This window comes from Erpetoichthys calabaricus, chromosome 1 (assembly GCF_900747795.2).
Source record: "Erpetoichthys calabaricus chromosome 1, fErpCal1.3, whole genome shotgun sequence".
Classification (NCBI taxonomy): domain Eukaryota; kingdom Metazoa; phylum Chordata; class Cladistia; order Polypteriformes; family Polypteridae; genus Erpetoichthys; species Erpetoichthys calabaricus.
The window spans coordinates 242,686,870-242,706,083 of record NC_041394.2 but is presented as its reverse complement, the minus strand read 5'-3'; the positions used below and the strand labels follow the sequence as shown (position 1 = coordinate 242,706,083).

At 33.9% G+C, this 19,214-nt stretch overlaps 1 protein-coding gene across 4 annotated transcripts in view; it reads left to right on the top strand.

Annotated features, from left to right (window-relative positions):
* The window catches only part of flncb (filamin C, gamma b (actin binding protein 280)), a 148,723-nt gene that overhangs the window by 106,034 nt on the left and 23,475 nt on the right, over positions 1 to 19,214 (top strand). For 2 of the 4 annotated variants that reach the window (XM_028813192.2, XM_028813176.2), the window contains 13 exons: positions 29 to 152; positions 288 to 444; positions 3,859 to 4,048; positions 5,198 to 5,221; positions 5,982 to 6,229; positions 7,307 to 7,402; positions 8,637 to 8,736; positions 11,540 to 11,680; positions 13,154 to 13,282; positions 14,740 to 14,913; positions 15,468 to 15,629; positions 18,245 to 18,448; positions 18,676 to 18,828. In XM_028813192.2, the coding sequence (XP_028669025.1) occupies positions 29 to 152; positions 288 to 444; positions 3,859 to 4,048; positions 5,198 to 5,221; positions 5,982 to 6,229; positions 7,307 to 7,402; positions 8,637 to 8,736; positions 11,540 to 11,680; positions 13,154 to 13,282; positions 14,740 to 14,913; positions 15,468 to 15,629; positions 18,245 to 18,448; positions 18,676 to 18,828 (1,902 nt within the window). The remainder of the gene's footprint in view (positions 1 to 28; positions 153 to 287; positions 445 to 3,858; positions 4,049 to 5,197; positions 5,222 to 5,981; positions 6,230 to 7,306; positions 7,403 to 8,636; positions 8,737 to 11,539; positions 11,681 to 13,153; positions 13,283 to 14,739; positions 14,914 to 15,467; positions 15,630 to 18,244; positions 18,449 to 18,675; positions 18,829 to 19,214) is intronic. The other 2 variants (XM_028813185.2, XM_028813200.2) reach the window with 1 other exon arrangement.

Sequence of the window (19,214 nt, the reverse complement as noted above, 5' to 3'; positions counted from 1 at the left end):
AGAGATCTAAATACATTTTTTTATATAGGAGTGGCAGAACCAGTGGACATTAAAGATAATGGAGATGGTACTCATACAGTTAACTATACCCCAGCAATGGATGGCCCCTACACGATTTCTGTAAAATATGCAGATCAGGAGGTTCCTCGCAGGTAAGTCCTAAACACACTATGGTAAGCTATTTAAAAAAGTGTGTTCTTAATGTAATTTTTTAATTTACAGTTCATTTGTAACATACTTCATATGTATACATTTATGCAAAAATGTCATTATTTTTACTGTTTCAGCCCATTCAAAATCAAGGTTTTGCCCACTCATGATGCCAGCAAAGTCCGTGCCAGTGGACCAGGCCTTAATGCTTCAGGTGTACCGGCCAGCTTGCCAGTAGAGTTCACTATAGATGCTCGAGATGCTGGAGAAGGCCTTCTCACTGTCCAGATTCTTGTGAGTTGATTATACTTTTTTTACACATAGTAACAGTTGCATCTGCAGGCAATGTGTGAAATATCTGGATCTGCCAAAAATTATATAAAAAAAAAAAACTACAAAACTTCTTGATATTGTTACAAAAGACTTGGAAAAGCTTCTAAGTACTGTTGATGTACACTAAGTGTACTGTAAATTGCAGTCATATGCAACACATGACAGTGGTCTGTATCATTATAGCCATCAACATAACAAGCTGGATTTACTTACAGAATGTACAATTGTGTGCAGTGCTCACAAAGAAAAAAGCACCGTCATCTAAAGTGCTACATTAGAGAAATTTGTTTTAACATTCTGTATCTTCTGCCCTGAAAAGAAATGCTTTTGCAGCCTCCAGTGTGTGGTACAAATGTAGGTGGCATTTGAAAACCTAATAACAGGATCCTATAAATAAAAGCAGATTCTTTTCAAAACATTATTTCTGTAGTGCTGAGTGGAGGAGTTATAGCACAGTTTAAATGTTAAAGCAAAAGAATGCAGTCAAATAGTGACAACTTAACTCCTTGATACACAACTTCTTGATTTGTTGTCAGTAATCCACTTAAATCAGTTAAGGTTTTTCTTTAAATATCTCCTTTATTGTGGAAAGTATCACCCTCATTTTTAGTCTTACACATTCATTTATGTGTACTGTGAAAGCTAAAATACTGTATATTAAGGTGTGCATGTGTTAAGAGTGATTTAGGTAATAGTTCCGCTTTGCCCCATACATTGACTGGTAAAGGCCCGGGTCATCACATTGGTCTTACAAAAACATTTTAAAAAGCAAAACAAAAATCAAAAAAGCACTGAATTCAAGTTTAAATAATTAAAACTGATTTTGTTTAAAGATTTCTAAATCTAAATAAAAAGTCATCAGCAGAATAATATAATTTTTGTAATTTATTTTAGATTTTAAATTCAGTGGGAGTATGATGGTGTGTGTGTTTGTGACGAATAAGCCCTGTGATAGACAGGCACCACATCCAAAGGTGGCTCCTACTTTGTACTCAACCATGCCTCATCGTGCCATACTGCCCAGTGACCCTCAATTTTTAAGTGTTTTCAGAAATGTTTTCTTTTGTTACTTTACTTCTGTTTAGTTTGGGCTTTATATGACTTTTTTTACAGTTGGAGCTCAGGCAAGTGAAGTGATTTGTGACATGTGAGTGTGAGTGTACATGTGGGGGCCTTGAACTGGACTGAAGACGTGGTCCAGGATTGTTCCCTGTCTGCCTCTGAACCGAATTAAGAAAGTCTGAGAATATTGTGTTAGCTTATTGCTATACAGTATAACTTGAATAGAAGGGTTTGCTCTGGCCACCTGCAACTTAGTACTTTATCAATTTCAGAAGATGAATGAATGAATGTATTTCAGCAAATGTTAGTAGTGCCGAATGTCAGGTTAATACCAAATGAAAATAAAATTAAATAAATTTAACAAAGTAATGGAACTGAAAAACAATATATAGAACGTTACACTGAGTCAACATTTCCTCTACTTGCTTATAAGAATGGATCTTTTCTGGTTCAGATGAAATTCAGCAAGATGAAAATAATTTTAACTAAGCTTTTTTAAAGCAGTGGTGATTGTAGTAACCAGATTTGGAACTGAAGTGAGGTGATTATAAAATTTCTGAGAATAGCACTGTTATTTAAGATATAAAATTAATGTAAAATTAAGAATGGTGTATTGAATCATGCTTTAAATGTTTACACTCTTGGTAACTACTCTCGAAAAGGTTTTGTATTTAAAGGAAAGCATAGATAGATAGATAGATAGATAGATAGATAGATAGATAGATAGATAGATAGATAGATAGATAGATAGATAGATAGATAGATAGATAGATAGATAGATAGATAGATAGATAGATAGATAGATAGATAGATAATACCTTTATCGGTATGTAAAGTCCTATTTCAGCAAGAGATAAAAATGCTGAATGGCTGATAATTTCCCCTACATTATTCTGAAATATTGTACCAATATTGTTGCAGAATATAAAAGTTAAAATATTTTTGCCAATAAATTTGTTTTCTAAAACCTCTAAATAAATACCACTGATCTGTTTTTAATCCATTCTGCTAATGGGCAATTATTTTGTGCAGTATTTTGTTCTGTGCTGTAATTCAGTGTGATCAATTTTAATCAAGACAATATATTCTACTGTATGTACAGTTTGTATATTTTGACCTTTTAAAATTTACTTGAAATTTTTAGATATTATTGAAGAAATTATGCTACCTAAAACAACTTAAAAAAGAATGTTTATTTTAGACTTGAGCCACCTACTTGCCCAGTGGTTGCTGATGCTAGTGCCTCACAGCTTCCTGGTTGTGTTCAATATCGGTTTGAACTTATTCCCTGTATCTCACTCTTATTTCTTTCAACACCAAAAGTGGATGTTGGTTTCTGCTTTTCACTCATTGCTGCTGAGAGAGCTTCAGTTCAATGCACAGGAAAAAAGCAAGCTTGGAAAGTAGATGGATTAATTTTTTGTCATTACTTTTTAAGTTTTTTATTGCAATTAGTATTTTACTAAAGTAGTAATACTTTGTAAAATGGGGGCATTGTGAATAAAATAATTTCATGAAACCTAAGAGATTTATTAAGATGTATTTACCCAATATTTATTGTACGGAATAAAAGATGCAGAATAGGTTTATTACATATTCAATAAATTCAATGTTAAATATACATTCCATTTGAGAGCATAACAAATAATTGTCATCCACTATCGAAAGACATAGTATGTCACTTCTTTTGAGTTTTCGGCAAATTGAGAAAAGGATGTCGCCCCTATGATTAACGATCTCTAGATTTCATTTTTCCCGAGCTTCACATACACAATATTGTTTTTTTTACAAAAATCTACAACACCTGCCATTTAAATAACACAGTCACAGCATTTAAATCATGTGATCGTTATCCGACATTTTCATTGGTAGGCGGTCTTTCCTCATTGGTCAGTGGTGTTGCTAGGTTTTTGTCTTGCAGTATGTAAAATACTGTGTACATACTAGCTTCTGCTATGACCAGAATGAAGACATATTTCCACCTCTATCTTATAACATCACAAAAGACCTAGTAAATCCAAAAACTAAAAAAACTCAATTTTGAAAAAAATGGCAGTTTCTAGGTTTTTCCATTGCATGTGAAATTGCTTAATATTTAGATTATGAACATACCAAAAAATATTGTGTTTCATTTTTTCAGCAAATATTACCATCTACAGGTTTATGGAAGAAAGGCTTAAATATATTACTTTACAGATGCAGATCTTTCATATTAAAGATTTTATAACACTAAGTCAAAGAATTAAATTTTATTGCAGTGGGCATGTGAAAGTGACAAGAATTTAAAGTACAGTATGACACTTTTTCCATCAGGATCCTGAAGGGAAACCAAAGAAAGCAAACATACGGGATAATGGAGATGGAACCTATACAGTGTCATATGTGCCTGATATGACTGGCCGTTACACTATTACCATTAAATATGGTGGTGATGAGATCCCATACTCTCCCTTCCGTATTCATGCACTGCCAACAGGAGATGCCAGCAAGTGTTTGGTGACAGGTAATGTAAACCTTGTGATTCACAGCTTCTAATTTAAGAAGAGACAATGCTTACTCAGACACTGAGTGGGCGGTGCTTGTGTTCTGCATGATTTGGCCCCTTTTGTTTCTACATAACACTATACTCAAAAACATTTAACAATCAGAGGAGTGCTTTAGTGAAATTAGGAGATCTTCGTTGTGGTACAAACAACTGCTTTGAGGGAAAAGGCTTGATGGCCCTTGAATTACTTTAATTCAATAAATTATTTTAGGCAGCTCAGTGAACCGCTAAGTAGCCATGCTCCTTTACAGCTGTGCTAGGTGGACTGCCATTTTGGAATTGTGCTGGTGTCCATTTCCATGTGTCTATATTTAAGGTTAGCCTACAATGGAATGTAATCCTATCCAGGGTGGGCTCCTACTAATGTCTGCATCTTCTGAGGATGTCACTGACTCCAGAATTAGATATATTTTTAGGCTTTTTGTCACACTCAGAAATATATAATTAATGGGGGGTTTAAAAAATTATAAAAAGCATGAATTTGTTTTTTCTATTTAGAAAAAAAACAGGAAACACAGAGGTTAGTATGATGGCCTAATTTTTAAGCAACTAGGCTAAAAGTCCAACTTATGTGTTTGATATGGAGGCTGTTTTCCTTCTATTGCAACTAATTTTTTATGATTTTCTTTTCAAGCACTTTGTCTTTCCACAATCCAATATATATAATAACATATATAATATATAATAATATGCATATAATATACTTTATAATAATATGGCTACAATATATACAGTATATAAAATGTGGCTACTGTAAATTATATATTCTTTATGTTAGGGTATCAACATAGCCATGTTTGTTTGTTTGTTTTGCTTCATTCTGAGATTTTGGAATCTTACAATTTTGCTTTTAAATATTTGAAAGGGTTGAAAATAGGCATCAAAAGAAATTATATTATATTAAAACTATTGTTATTGCTTCATATAAATAGAAAAGGCATGCATACTTATGTGTAATTTAAACTTAATACTGTAAGTATTAAGTATGCTTATTTCTATAAACTATGTATAAGTGAAATAGGTTATTCTTTGTAAAGCTTTTTTTGACAATTTAATACATTTTCTGCTTTTGATTTGTAGTAATCGTTTAATAATTTTTTCTTTCAGTATCCATTGGCGGACATGGTTTAGGTACGTAAAATATTTTGACTTAGTTCATTTATACAGATGCATTTCCTTACACACATACTGTATGCACAAAGACACACAGATAGATAGATAGATAGATAGATAGATAGATAGATAGATAGATAGATAGATAGATAGATAGATAGATAGATAGATAGATAGATAGATTGTATGTATTTGAATTATTATGAACAACTTAAAAGTGTAATACCAATTTACTGTAAATGAATATGATTAGCAAAGGAGCATTTGACGTTCATGTCAGCTGCAGGATTTCACTGAAAGCTGCTCTCATATATTTGATAAACACTCATATCCCTTTAAATTGATTTTAATTGGTGGAAAAATTTCACACAATGCATACTTATGTGAATCTGCAGGTGGTACACTTGTTAAATATTAAACTTGAAAGTGCAGATTTTTTACAAACTAAAAATTCAGTTTTGTCTATTGCTCTTAATGAAGCAAAGAGAATAGATTACATGTTTCCTGCACTAAAAGGCATTACAATAAATGTATATATTACTGTATATAAATGTAATGAATTATTATTATTATTATCATATTTACTGCAGATTAAATATACTCTACATCCACAGTTTGAGCATGCCTACAGGGAACCATTAAGGAAAGAGTTCAAAACAAAAGTTAGCCTTTGTTGAATTACATTAAAAATCAACGGCAACCACATGCCTTCAAGCCATCCAATAGGGTGAAATACGTTTTTCTTTTTTTATCTTATTAAAATATACCTGTTACACAGGTACTGGGCTAGGACCCACGATTCAGATTGGAGAAGAAACAGTTATCACTGTTGATGCAAAAGCTGCTGGAAAAGGAAAAGTAACATGCAAAGTGTCCACCCCTGATGGAGCTGAGCTAGATGTGGATGTGGTTGAAAATGCAGATGGGACCTTTGATATTTACTACACAGCACCAGAGCCTGGAAAATATGTTATTACTATCCGTTTTGGAGGGGAGCACATTCCAAACAGCCCATTCCACGTAGTGGTAGGTGCTCCATTTACTAATTGATTTCAATGATATAATTTTGTAAATGCATGAAGAAGCAAATAATAATATAAATGGTAACTACATGAAGCATGACAAATATGTGAGATATTTTTTAAATGTAAACTGAAAAGTCAACAATGGAATGTCAATTACTGTAATGCAGGAAGCTATTTGGAAATAAAAATTAAGAAATGTTAAATGTGAATATGCTAGATAAAGGTATGTTTAGCACATATTATCATGTTTTAATGAACACTATATTAAAACGTCATTAAGTAGTTTTTCTAACCTGCTTAGTCATGAACAGGGGCGTGGTGCTGCTGGAGCCTATCCTAGCTAGCATGGGGGCAAGGCAGGAACAAACCCTGGACAGGGCGCCAGTCCATCACTGGGAAAATCAAACTAGTGTTTATTTTAAATATTGTTTCTACAAATTAAACCAACTCCCATTCCACCCGAAAAAAAAAATATAGTAAGCTACAAAACATCCAATCAACCACCAAATGTAGAACAATTAAAGGATTTAGCTATCTGTAATATTGAATTATTTAAAATGTGGAATCGGTACAATATTAAAATCCAGCCTTTTACTTTTAAGCTTCATTTTCCTGCAAAATTGCCCACAAGGCAAAAAGCGCAGTACCCCTTCCAAGAGGGCATTCCTTGACAAAACTTTAATCTGCATTGTGCATCTAATTTTAATGATGTATAAACATTATATTGTAGAAGAATGCAAGTGACAATTTATAAGGTTTTAAGGGGAACTGTTGTCACATATGCTTGAGCAGTTGCCTTTTTGAAATCACAAAAACCTCTTAAACAGTATCTGTAGGAAGGAGTAATTATGGAAATAATGGAAGCCAAGTATGTGTTGATGGCTTATCGAAACAGTGGTTATTGATTCCAAAAGTTATTGATGATCTAACATAAAGATGACTTTCTTGTTATCCACGAAATGTTCAATATACACTGAAATGGCATATCTAAACAATGTTGATTTTTTTCATTCTAGGGTTGGGTGTTGTGTCTGCATGAAGTAACATTATTCCTAATGTTTAACTTGCCTTCTATTAGGCGTGTGACACCATTCCCATTATTGAAGAGCCATGTGACATGCTGCAGTTACATCAGCCATACCAACCGTACCACAGTGGCTTTCCTTCACACTGGGTATATTATTAATTAATGAAAAACTGATTTTGATCTTTCATACTGTTATGAAACAAAAACAATCTTTTTTAACACTGTCAAATATACTTTTATAGAGAATATTAATCTCTATGTATGTATCTTTTTTACTTTTTCTTCTGTTCTATCCTATTATTTTCAATGCTGCCAATGCTGTTCTATATCACCCTTGGTAAAGACTGATGTATTTTTATATATGTTTTTGGTTCCATCCACATTTGAAAATTAATCTATATTGAACCTTTAGGTCATGTCAGGGATTTTATTCAATGTGAACAATTCACAACAGTCAACTTTATATCTGCAGTTTTAATCTAGTGCAGATGGCTTGCAAATATCAAATAATTATGAATAAATATATAGCCAAAAATGTTTGGCTCAGAAAGCAAAATAAACTTCCATAAAATGAATAAAGTAAATTTAAAATAGCACAGAAACTAATTGATGGCTTTGGACACATTGATTTGAGTATGCATGCTTTTAACATTTTTGTTTAGTTTGGTGTATATGCTGAAGCATCACTTGGAGCATCTGTGGGGATTTACAGCCCTATAACAGAATTTTCTCATCTCTCGCCCACTTACACATGTGGTATTTCACAGTTCGCTGTATAGCCTCTTTCTTCATGCCTGCATGATAACCAACAAGCAAAAACAGATATCTGTTAATTCATTTTAATGCATCAATTCCAAACCCTGATTAATCTACTGTACATTATATCATTGGCTTCAGTGCTTTCCTCTCCCCACTTGCTCATTTTATTATAAAACCTGCAGTCATGAGCAATGGAATTTTTAGACACCTCACTTTGAAATACTTTTTTCTGATGATACAGTAGTTTAGTAAATAACAATAAATAATATCTCAGTGTTAATGATATACCTTTATAAAGTTCATGATCAAAGTGATCAATATGCATATTGTTATTGACAGATATCTGCAACCTGTCCTTTATTATGACGTTTCTGGTGTGTGTTGTTTCATATAAATGTAAGCATGTTTTGTTTCATGTAACTTTTTACAGTTTTCTTACCAGCTCATTTTTCTATTTCTCCACCCTGGGGCCTCTACAGCTCATATGAACAAGAGCTACTGATCATGCTTTTCTTCTTATTTCTGTTTCAGTTACCTTATCTTTGCTGTCCACAGACATAACTGTGTTTCTCCCTTGGTCACTCATTTGCGTTTAGATGAGAGCTGTAACTTTTTCTTTCAGGCCACAGAGGAACCTGTTGCCCCAGTTGATGGCATAGAGCCCATACTCAGACCTTTCAATTTGGTCATCCCCTTTACTGTCCAAAAAGGAGAGATAACAGGTGAGGTTTATAAAAAGTGTTTGATAACTGGATTCATTAATGAATTGGGATGGCTATTATTGACATCCTTGAAGTACACCAATTCTAGAACTGCTGGTTGTTAGATTACATTAACATTCTAATATATACTGTAAATATACTCATTATAACATGTAGGCGACTGTGAGGTAGTAAGGAAAGTGATATCAAAACCTAAACAAAAATGTAAACTTGATAACACACTAGAAGATTGAGTAAGACAACTACTTGATATCAGAGCAAACTTATCTCTGTTCAGTTTTTTCTTATATGGAATTTTTAAGTGAGTACAAGCTCAGGTAACTTATATAAATCTCAAAGTTCAAAGAACAAAATGGATCTTGCACACTTGAAATAGTCCTGGGTAGTACAAATCATCTGTCGTTGGTCAGTGTGAATAACTTGAACTTTTAGTAAGCAGCTCCATTGTAAAAATAAGTTGATGATCCCTGAAGTAAAACCATTTGATGTTTTGAAGTGCAAGCCTGGAATACCCACCAAGGTGGCATGCTGTCCTGAAAAGCTAACAGTTTAAAACAATTTAGGAATGCTGTGATGTGGCCAATGCAACTTGAAATTCATATTTTCTCCATCCAAGTACTTGAGGAATTCTATAAAAACATTTAAGGCTGAGACAAAAACAATTTAACAGTTTTAAAATAGTCAACAAAACAGTCAATCTGTCATATTTGGCTAATCTAGCCATGAAAGAGAGACAGTTATGAATAAACAACAGTAATATTTGAACTTGAAAAGATTGGCAGATAATATTTTATAAGAAACATTTAATTTATTCAGTGGAAAAAACATTTCTACATACTATTGTTTAAAATATAAAGGTTAGCTACTGAAAATATTACATTTGAGGCTATGTGGGAGTAACAGTGAGATAATAGTAGATTATTAACTGAATTCTTTCAATGTCATCGTGTATTCTATGTTGTGTTATTTTTATGTGATGACCCACATATATGATAGTAAGAGAAAATGCATAGAAAATAAATAAATACAACTTTTAGTCCTGCATTATAAATAAATGTGATCAAAACAAAATGCCTGCTCCTAAAGAAAAGTGGTCTGTTCTAAAAAGGAATTCCTACTACAAAAGCACAAGTGTATATTTGTTAGAATTATCAATCCATTCATCCATTACCCAATGTGGTCACAAGAACCAATGTTTATCCTGACAGCATTGGTTGGAGAGCAGTCAGCAAACTGGAGTGTGCTATAGCAGAGCACGCACCCACACTCATTTAATTTAGAGTTTCCGAACACTTTATATACATGTCTTTAGGATGTTGACTGAAAACCAGAGTATTAGAGCCCAGAGTCCAGGAAAGATTCACAAATATCACACAGAAAATGTCTGGACTAGGGTTCTAGTTCAGCACCTGAAACTATATTTGTAAAATTGCCTTCTAAATATTGTATTACTTTAAATTTAGAGGTAACTTCTCTAAAGAGAGCATTTGTTTTTGATTTGGAATTCCTATCCTGTATATAGTCCAGCCAAAAACACTTAAATACCATTTTTCTATATAGCTTGTACTGATATGTAAACTGTCTATAGTAAATAGAGTAACCCTCTCCGAGTAGCTCAGACCTCCTCTTTTACAGAACAACCCTTCCTGAAATGCATAGTTTAAATGTAGTGTGTGCATATAATGTCTGTTTTTTCTCTTGCAATGTACCAGTTCTTCCCTGCTTTCAGTAAAGTTTTTACTTTCCATTTCAGAGGGCTTTTATTTTTATATTTGGTTTCACACTTTAGATCTATGAGGGATAAATAAACTGAAACTGGAAAATTGGCAGGTGTCATTTTTGTGTATATTCATGCATTGGCAAATCTTTCACAATAGGAAATAAAAATTTGCAGGGCCAAAGAAACATATGCCAAGAGTTAAGTGTTGTTGCTAGACAATCATTAATGTTAGAAAATGCAATCATGGGGGCAAAACAAAAAAAAAAACCTTAAATAGGCTTTTTTACCTAAAAAGAAATGACCGGATCACTGCATTTTACTAATTTGCTCTTTAGGCAACGCATTCTAGGATTAAACAGCATACTGAATGGATGGCAGTTAAATTTAGGCCAATGACTCATGCTGTGACCCTAGAAAATCATTTCATTTATTTGTTGTCCACCTGGAAAATTTCATATTTTAACAATTGACTTTAGTTCTGTACTTTGTAGAAAAGCTGGATATGCACCTCAAAACAATTATTTTATCTCTGGTATGATTAGTACCAACCTTAATGCAAATTTCTACAACTTCAACTTCTTAGCTTTGAGCAATGCAAATATTTGTAGAAAGGAAGTTTGCTGTGTACTTTCGTCTAATTTTCTTGTAGACATACTGGCACAATGTTACGTTTCATTTGATTTGCTTTTCTTGTTTTTCACATACTGTATCTATGTCTACTTAGTATTTACTGTATATACAAGTTATTTTCTATATCTAATTTTCCTAAAACTCATTTTTTAGTGCTGTATTTTATAATGTTTCTCAAAACTGTTTTATATTTTTATGCTATTTGTATGCTTTTTTTATTATGAATACATCAATAGTATTATGATTTGATAAATGATTGCGCTTCTGTGCCCTGTCTCTGAGTATCAAGAAGTCAAACCATGTTTAATGATATTATTTACTCTAAAATGAAGAACTGACTCGGTAATGCTGATGATTGTTAAAAATTCCAATTGGGAAATACAGCATCAGTTATCATTTTTTAAAAGTTCTTTGAAATGTCAGCACCAATAAAGTTTTCATTAAACATTGCAGGAGAAGTACGCATGCCATCAGGTAAAACTGCCAGGCCTAATATCACTGATAATAAAGATGGAACAGTCACTGTAAAATATGCGCCAACAGAGAAAGGACTACATGAGATGGATATTAAATATGATGGAAATCATATTCCAGGTTTGTGCAATATGAAATGTATTTCTTTCAGTTTTATCCATTTTAGGTTTTATCCATTTTAGGTATACTATAAACCTACTAGGCAACATTTATCACTTATCTTGGCTCAAATTAGTTACACACAGTTACATTACAATAATTCGGATGAAGTTCAGCTTCTGACTTCACTGAAATTCAGGATAATGTCTTTTTTCACAAACAGTTGCGAAACTCAGCTGAAAAAAGATTTACGTGCTAAGCATTACTGTGAAACTTTCCATGCCCGTATGGTTTTTCTGAGTCTACCCACCTAAGTCCATAGTCATGAGGTTTAACTCACCGCTCAGTGGTGATCAATTGATATTCCCAAAGTACTGGAAAGAGAATCACAGAAAGATGACATGACACAAATGTCGATCATTGTTCACCGGTAAACTAATTAGCATAGATTTTTAACCATATGTCAACAGTCAAATTTAAATCAATGAAGCCATTCATCACAATCACACTACTCCTTGTGTGGTCATCATTCTGTTTGTTAACATTGCTGACATTGCAGACTCACTTAAGTCAGTAGATACTGTAGTACCCGCCTAATGTAGTACATCCATATCCTAAGAATATCAAATACTGTAAACAAATGTTAGCTTGGTCTTTTCATCCCTGAGTACAAACCCAAGATGCAGAGTATCCTCACACTAACATGGTGCCTACCTCATGGAGTAACATTAGGATATGGCTACTTTTGATGAGTTAGTCAGGTTGTAAAATCAATATCTTATGCAGATGCAAGTTTGATTATACCTGCTGTGTCTCACAATTTTTGACACATTCCCCATCAGTCACATAGTATCCCATATTCTAAGAGAGAGTGCCAAGTGTCAAGTTCTACTAATTCTAAACCTCCCCTAAACAAACAGCCATGACTCCCACCTTTACATTGTGGTTGGTGAGCTCATATAGAATCCCTATGCTACTTGTTTAAGCTGGCTGACTATACTAAATAGGCGAGCCACGCAAACAGGGAGCTGCTGGTGTACACCTGTCCCAGGCTTACCTCCATTATCACAGTTTTGTGCTACATTCTTGCTGCTTTAGTAGAAACCTTTATGTGGAGTGACTTTCTTGATTATTTCATCCCCTTACACTGATATGCTAAGGGGAACCTTACCAGTAATACATTTTTTCCATTTTTAAAAAGACACTTTTATTAAGACAAAAAGATCCAGTGGTCCCAAAAATGAAATAGGTTCATAAAGTAATGCAGAAATACCATGATTTATCATTTAATATCTTAAGATGTGTAATGAAAAATATAGAATATTATGTAATCACAGTTACTCTTGTGTGGGTCTACAAAATTATCTAACTTGTATAAATGTAACAGCTAAAACTTCCATTGGAAGTGGAGCTGCATAACTGTAATAACAATGCATGTGTTTGTAGTTCTGTAGACATAGACAGGTTATTAATATCTCTTATGTTTAATTTTAGGAAGTCCATTGCAGTTCTTTGTCGATGCTATTAACAGCGGCCACGTAACAGCCTATGGACCTGGCTTAAGCCATGGAATGGTGAACAAACCAGCCACTTTCACCATTGTAACCAAGGATGCTGGCGAAGGTAAGAAAAGTAGTTCATTAAGAATAGAAAGGTTGCCATAGTAATACTATAAACAGTGCAAATGGGAAAATACAGTCTGTTGTCTGACATATTTAAATAAATTATGAATCTCAGTTATAAAGCTAAACAAGCCTAACAGAAACTACAAACTGTTATGAACTGAGAAAATCCTGTGCTTTGACGCCTGTGTGTAAACTGTTAGTCGATTGTATGAATATACCAAGGCGCAGAAAAAAATGACAGTACCGCTTGGAGAATGTTGCATTTGTGAGCAGGTCAAAATGTTTTGAACTTCTGTCATCACCCTCTCATGCCATACACTCTTAGGCATAAATCTGCATTTTGTGTGCTATCTAGTGTAATCCATTTTGTGCACATTTGAAGCAAAATGTTACTGAGCCAATTGCAAATTTTTAAAGCCAAGAATGCTGCTGATAGTCCCATTAACACAGAGTGTCATGTCAAAACGGGCCCACACATTTTTACAGAATTCCTAGCATTCACAATTGATTTTAATGCTCTGTCATTTTAGTGTACTTTGAAAAATTATGTTTTAAAATACTGCTTATTACAACAATGCATAGTGATGCACTAAAACATGGAAACTTACTTTTAAATGAGTAGTAATTTTGAAAGTTTTAGACAGAGGCTTTCTTCAATGCATACATTCACCGAAAAAAACAGTTTAAATAATGTTGTCCTGATGAAGTTAGTTATATTCAGAATATAATATTAGCACATTTACTTATTAACATAATTTTTATAACATTTAAAAAACAAGTGCTTAGACTCTCTGGTTTCAGCAAAACATTTCTGTTTTTATTTCTATATATACATAATTAATTTTATATGGAGTCTGTATTAACGTACTGCACCAAAACATTTTGCACATGTGCTATAGTGCAATTTTTAAATATTCTTTACCGTCACTGCAAAGGCACATCAAATGATTTGTCCATGCTTACATTCTGTCAGTGGTGGAAGATGACACTGCAAAATTGTGATTTATAATTCATCTCCTTCAACAGCATGGTCAAGCTTTAGTCACAATTTGTCAAGAAATCAGCCCCTTTCAAAGCAAACAACTTTCAAGAACTCAGTACACATACAGTATGCTTTCTTATGCTGTTTCCAGAGTCAGAGCACAGGCAGGTTAAGTGACTCTTTTAAGGCTACACAGTCAGCCATAAAGGTTACAAAAAATGTAACCTTGTAATAGAATGTCCCATCCTCCAAATGCAGTACTGCTAAGCCATGCTTAAACTTAAATACGTATCTCTTCACTTTCATTGTAGTTTAATACACAGTATATCTAAGGCACTGTCCCAAAATAATAAATTCCAACAGTGCAGAGTCAATGCCTGCACATCATTTTCTGCTCATCTTATCAAATGAAATTTCTGCCAGCCCACCTTTCATTCTGAAATAATGGTTTGTTTGTTCTACATTTCTGGCAGGCGGTCTGTCCCTTGCTGTGGAAGGACCATCAAAGGCAGAAATCACTTGTAAGGACAATAAGGATGGCACCTGCACTGTTTCCTACCTGCCGACTGCACTTGGAGATTACAACATCATTGTCAAGTTTGATGACAAACACATCCCTGGAAGTCCGTTCACTGCTAAGATTACAGGTGCATTATTTGTTGTGGCAATAAATGGAAAAATATTGTGAAAGAAAGAAAGAAAGAAAGAAAGAAAGAAAGAAAGAAAGAAAGAAAGAAAGAAAGAAAGAAAGAAAGAAAGAAAGAAAGAAAGAAAGAAAGAAAGAAAGAAAGAGTGCTATCTGTAGAAGAACATCTGCTAGTACTGAATATTCACTTGAATGTAAAGGAAATTGGTATTAGGATGATATCTTCATTTACTACCTTTTGCTAGCACTGCACTTTAGCTTAAGATCTTTTGGACAGTAACAAAACAAGGAGGAAAAAGCAGTTTATTTCATTTACTTTTTGCAAACCAAAAAAAGAATTAAACAACATCCTGGAAAAGTGTACCGAATATGCTTGACCTCTAAACTGTACTTTCTGCTCATGGCAATAATGATCCAATGAACTTACACATTCAGACTTCTAGCTGAATTTGGAAGTGAACGTTTGTTTTTCGTGCTTGATGGTGTAAAGATTAGTACATTTATGGCCTAAAATTTGCTGCCTTAATGTTTTCAATGGAACATTTGTGTCTGCAGGTGATGATTCGATGAGGACATCCCAGCTCAATGTAGGCACATCAACAGATGTCTCTCTGAAGATTACAGAAACAGATCTTAGTTCATTAACAGCAAGTATCCGTGCACCATCTGGTAATGAGGAACCTTGCCTTCTGAAAAGACTGCCAAACAGACATATTGGTGAGTAGTGTTTCTGTGTTATGCCTACATATAATAGTGTCATTTACAGTATAACTAGCGAAAAAAGAAAAAGAGGACTGTACATTTTAAAATTAACAAAATCTAAATTCCAGTACTCAGATATAATTCTAAAAATTATACAATGATGTGGTTTTAATGAAAACACTACCAATATATTTGTTGTAAAATCTGAAAATTTGAAAGCATTATACGTAAAATGCAGAAGGCCAATTGGACCATGCAGACACACCCAGAGATGTCAAGGCTGAGTCTCTTTCTTCTTGCTGTGAATTCCCAGAAGAAAAAGAAAAACCCCACTAGTTGCAATGAAGAACCTTTGAGAGTAATCCAAATTGGACACAGTCTATAACTTGAGTGTTTTCCTAGAAATCTCTTATCATTTCCATTCTAACAGTACATGTGCAGGTAGTAAATTTTCAAAGCTGACAACCACTCACATTAAAAGGCTGCGCTATTTCTCCATCCTGAATATGTTCTTTGTCTGCTTCATTTTATTTCTCCTTGTGTGGCCTCTTGTTTCATGAAAAAAAAGTTCTTTAAAAAATCCGTTATTATTTCCAGGCTGAACAGATCTGTCTTCTCTTGTGTTTTTTTTTTTTTGTAAAATGTACTGAGCAAAAGAAATGGCAACTATTATTGCTCACATGATAAATAGCCCAGAGATTCAAATGTTTTTCAACATTTTATGTCACTCATGAAATAGAAATGCTAAAAAAAGCTTAAATAACAATAGTATAAAATGTGGATTGTTATAAAATTATTGTATAGGATTCAGAGTTGTATACATTAAAAATCCATCCATCCATTATCCAACCCGCTATATCCTAACTACAGGGTCACGGGGGTCTGCTGGAGCCAATCCCAACCAACACAGGGCGCAAGGCAGGAAACAAACCCTGGGCAGGGCGCCAGCCTACAACAGGGCATGCACACACACACACACACACACACGCACACACACACGCACACACACACACACACACACACACACACAACAATTTCGGATCGCCAATGCACCTTACCTGCATGTCTTTGGACTGTGAGAGGAAACCGGAGCACCCGGAGGAAACCCACACAGACACGGAAAGAACATGCAAACTCCATGCAAGGAGGACCCGGGAAGCAAACCCGGGTCTCCTAACTGCGAGGCAGCAGCACTACCCACTGTGCCGCCCACATTAAAAATTAACATTTTCTATATACATTTTATCTGCAAATACAGCATCCAAGAAACACAAGAATTATATTTTTCATTCTTATAATTATTTTAATTGTATATGGAATAAAAGCAATAAGTTTTAGACAAAAGATATTTTGCTGAAGGATTAATACGGTGGCTGGGTAGAGCAGTGATTAACAATGCTGAAACAATTTGGGCCTATATATTACCCTGAGAAAGGGAGCCGAATTTGAAAGTTCATTCTGTAAAATCTGTGAGGGTTTACTTTTCTCATCTGTCACTATGTACACAAAACACAAAAGATGAAATGCAAAAAATATGTAGTGTGTATATGTTCACAAAAACGTTGTGTACAAAGTAAAACAACAGGAAATAAAACATAAGTGACTCCAATTTTGGCAGAATCAAATATTTTGAAACAGTGTGTGTATGTTCAAAAAAAAAAAAGATTAGAATAGTTGATGTTCTTACCCTTGTACAGGCCTGCATTTATAGTAAAAGAAAATGACTGTCGACTCACATGGTTAGCAGCCACATCCCCATTACATCATAAGGTAGCAGCCATGTTGGTCAGAGATAAAGTAAATTTGCCATTCACACAAATTCAGCATGAAAAACAAAGACAAATAATAATATAACAATTACAACCAATATGAAATGTGTTCAGCCAGCAAACGTACTAGCAATAATGATGTAACAACCTGCCCATGGTTGATTTCTGCTTTAAGCCTGATGCTGCCATTATAGGTTTGAATTCTCCTCTCTAGTGAACATAGCAGTTTCAAAAAGTGGAAGGGAAGAAGGATTAATTGGTTACGTTGTGGTTGCAGAGATCCTGTTGCTTAGATTTGGTAACCAAAATATGGAAAAATGGTTGATTAGCATATCATACATTACTGATTTTTAAATTATATTTTTATAGTATATGTTATTGTATATAATGTACCAAACTTAAAATAATTTAACTTCCTGGGATCATTTTATCCAGTAAAATGGGCATTGCGGAATATACTGCATAAGCATACATCTGTAATATGGAAAAATCAGCTATATACAGTACACCTGGAAAAAATAAATAAATAAAAACACAACAGTTTGACCAATGAGGAAAAATGTTTAGTGTGCAAATTTATTTTCCAGCATCAGATTCACTTATTTTTCTTCAGAAAATAAAAATCAATAATAAAAAGAAAATGTCTGTAAATATGTGTTGTCTTTTTCTGCAATATCTAACATCTCAGCTGTGATTCAGATGCATGGTGGAAGTGGAATATTTGGAGACATGATAATCCAAAGTAGCAAATCAGAATTCTTTTCATTATTTGTTACAATTGTATTTTCTTGAAATATACACATTCCAGTAATTTTTTAGACTTACTGCATGTGACCTTCTTTTCTTCTTCTTTCACTGAAGGAATTTCATTCACCCCTAAGGAAGTTGGAGAGCATGTGGTCAGTGTTAAGAAGAATGGCAAACATGTTACTAACAGTCCCTTTAAAATCATGGTTGGACAATCAGAAATCGGTGATGCCAGCAAGGTGAAGGTTTCAGGGAAGGGCCTGCTGGAAGGTCACACTTTTGAGGTGTCGGAATTTATTGTGGACACTCGAAATGCCGGTGAGTGAAAGTGTGGGCAAATTTTCTCTTAGATTTTATTTCACCTTCTCCTTTTTATGAGCATTTCTAAAATGTTAAATTCAGTACATTAGTCCTTTCAACATTTCTGGCAGAGCCAGATGTTTTCTTTTGCAAATAATGATATGTTTACACTGATAAATGTCAAAGAAAGGAATCAAGATATTGTAGTTCTTCTGTTAATCAGTTATTGTATATTGTTTTCCTAGGCTATGGAGGCCTTGGTTTGTCAATTGAAGGTCCCAGCAAAGTTGATATAAATTGTGAAGATGTGGAAGATGGAACATGCAAAGTTACTTACTGCCCCACTGAGCCAGGCAATTACATCATCAACATTAAATTTGCTGACCAACATGTACCAGGTAGAGTACAATCCAAATCTGAAAGAAGCCTAAATTTTATATTTTCAACTGCCATTCAAATCATTGTGTAAAAAATGCAGTGCATTGCTGCTAACTGTCTGCTTAATTTATCAATCCCTAAGTACAAAAAGTCTAAAAGCAATAACAGAAGTACTCAAAACAGGTCAACTCTTCAATATTCAAGAAGGAAAAAGCAGTAGTAAATGGAGTGAAACTGCTTAATGGTTGTAGATGACTGCAATTAATGCAGAATAGGGATGGTCAAAGCAGGTGATTAATTTATTAAGCCCAAAGTAACAGTCTTTATTTCTGTATCTTCAAGGATTGTAGCTAAGATTGTGGCTGTTTAAAATGATACTGTGCATTTGTTTCAGTTCTACTCTGGA